The sequence below is a fragment of the Bison bison genome, unplaced genomic scaffold, assembly GCF_000754665.1.
Source record: "Bison bison bison isolate TAMUID 2011002044 unplaced genomic scaffold, Bison_UMD1.0 scf7180017864223, whole genome shotgun sequence".
Lineage (NCBI taxonomy): Eukaryota > Metazoa > Chordata > Mammalia > Artiodactyla > Bovidae > Bison > Bison bison.
Window position 1 is genome coordinate 483,780 of NW_011494795.1, and position 2,521 is coordinate 486,300.

A 2,521-nucleotide genomic window follows, 5' to 3' on the forward strand; every position below is an offset into this window, starting at 1 on the left:
CTTTATTTTTCTGGGCTCCAAAATCACTACAGATGGTGACTGCAGCCATGAAATTAAAAGACGCTTACTCCTTGGAAGAAAAGTTATGACCAACCTAGATAGCATATTCCAAAGCAGAGACATTACTTTGCCAACAAAGGTTCGTCTAGTCAAGGCTATGGTTTTTCCTGTGGTCATGTATGGATGTGAGAGTTGGACTGTGAAGAAGGCTGAACGCCGAAGAATTGATGCTTTTGAACTGTGGTGTTGGAGAAGACTCTTGAGAGTCCCTTGGACTGCAAGGAGATCCAACCAATCCATTCTGAAGATCAGCCCTGGGATTTCTTTGGAAGGAATGATGCTAAAGCTGAAACTCCAGTACTTTGGCCACCTCATGTGAAGAGTTGACTCATTGGAAAAGACTGATGCTGGGAGGGATTGGGGGCAGGAGGAGAAGGGGACGCAGACATGACTGAGCGACTGAACTGACTGACTGTAAATAATTCTAAGTAGACTATTTGATTTATACTCCCTAAAGGTCTTATATACTCAAAAACATTTTTGAGGACCTTCTCATTTGTATTATCTTACTTTCTGGCATTTATGGTATTCCTATCAGTTAAAAAGCAAACAAAACATGTCAGTGTCAGGCAGCCTTGGTGGTGCAGCTTGTCTCTTCCCATTTATCTGTGGGACACAGCCCACCCAGACAGAAACTCTCCAACTCACCTTCTCTCATTTTTTGATCTAATTCATCCAGTGTTGGCTCAATCAACTCCCACCCATCTGGGGGAGCTTTCCGGCTTCTTTTGACTTTAGGCATTTTTTCCCAGAAGATAGTCTGCAGAAATCTGTGGGGGAAAAAAATTAAAATGAATTGGTTTCTGAGCCTCAAGATCCCCAGAGGACTTCACAAGCCACAACTCTGGTGCACGTTAATATCCGTAAGTCTGTTTCCTCATCTGTGTGACGGAGAGAATCTACTTATGGGGCCATGTGAGGCCTTGATTATATGTAATGTGCCTGGTATTTAATGTTTGCTTAGTAGGGTTTTGCTATTATCATACAAAGAATAAGACACACACTGTCCCTGAGAAGGTGATATTCTAGCAAGGAAATGCAAAGTGGAAAGGGAATTCTAACACAGTGTGAGGGAGACTGACTGGGAGAGCAAAGATGAGTGTTTAAAAAGGAAAAAGAGTGAAACCAAAGTACCTTAGGGTCTGCTTCCCAAGAGTATAATAGAAAGATCTCAGGTCTCTTCAGTTAGGATTCTTGTCCAGCTATGACTTTGTAGAGGTCACATTCCCTTTATGGTCCTCAATCTTGTCTATAAGGTGAGGACAGTGTATTAACTGGATTGCCAAGGTCTCTTTTAAACCCAACAAACATACTATATAAAGGAAGTCATGTAAAGCCCAAAGAAAAGACCAGCCCAGATCTACATAGCAAGTCATTTTTCAAACCGCAAGGCATTTCATAGCTAGCAAAGAGAACTCAGGGTGGGACTTCCCTGGTAGTCCAGTTGCTAAGACTCTGAGCTCCCAATGCAGGGGGCCTGGGTCCCATCCCTGGTCAGGGAACTAGTTCCCACATGCCGCAATTAAGAGTTTACATGCCTCAACAAAGACCCGGTGCAGTCAAATAAATATTTTCAAAATATTTTTTAAAATACACTAAAAGAGAACTCATGTTAATTATCTTTAAGCAGAGCAGACTCCTCCTTTCCCACGCTCATTCAGTTCCTCCCTCCTGATATGTTTCTGAAGCCCCGCCCTCTTCGCCCCATCGTGAATTCTCAGCAACAACCTTACAGAAGATCAAACTCAGGGTTGCACAGAGCTGGGAACCGGCAGAGTTTGACTCACCAGGGGCTCCTGACTCCCAAATCTGAGGTCTCTACACTTGTCTCCCCTGCTCTGAAGCTAGAGACGAATGGAATCTGGTCCCTGTCCCAAGGAGCACGGGCTGGGTGGACAAAGACAAGGGAATGACCACTCTGCTAACTAAGACCCACGGAGAGTGGAGGGCCTGGCCCAGCTTGGGAGTCAGTGGAGGCCTCCCATGGGAGGTAACAGCTAAGAAGCAACCTGGTCAGGAAGAACGAGATGTGGGGCGGTGTTAGAAAAGTGGTAGCGCTCGGGAGGGGCGGCGAGCAGAAAGGCGTTCGGAAGAAGCTGAGTGAAGACGCTACAACCCCGGTTGTAAAAAGGCTCAGGGAGACTACGGCATCTGAACCGGGATTACAAGGAAAAGCAATATTTAGACAACAAACGTTCTAGACGAGGAGGGAAATGCGCGAAAAGTAAGGGCGGGGAAGCCTAGAAGCAAGGGAACCCCCAAATTTCCCATGCCCTCCGCGGACCCAGCAAGACGCCGCCTAGTCTCGGGAACTCACTTCGACCTTCGGGTCCAGAGGCCCGAACCTGTCCCAGTTCGGCTGTTCAGATCGCCTTCTGGGCCAACGCAGACGTCCGATCCCTGGCCCCCAGCCGTTACCAAGGTCCTAGAGAAGAGAAGGGAAACACTCACTAGGCCCTCC

The 2,521-nt window shown here is 46.8% G+C and overlaps 1 protein-coding gene across 3 annotated transcripts in view; it reads right to left on the reverse strand.

Moving 5' to 3' along the window:
* Positions 1–2,521, reverse strand: part of BUD31 (BUD31 homolog (S. cerevisiae)) — a 7,886-nt gene extending 5,365 nt beyond the window's left edge. The window contains exons 1-4 of one of the 3 annotated variants that reach the window (XM_010845729.1): positions 2,378–2,521; positions 1,848–1,947; positions 1,195–1,309; positions 709–830 (exon numbers count right to left, since the gene is read on the reverse strand). In XM_010845729.1, the coding sequence (XP_010844031.1) occupies positions 709–802 (94 nt within the window). In that variant the 5' untranslated portion in view covers positions 803–830; positions 1,195–1,309; positions 1,848–1,947; positions 2,378–2,521. The remainder of the gene's footprint in view (positions 1–708; positions 831–1,194; positions 1,310–1,847; positions 1,948–2,377) is intronic. The other 2 variants (XM_010845728.1, XM_010845730.1) reach the window with 2 other exon arrangements.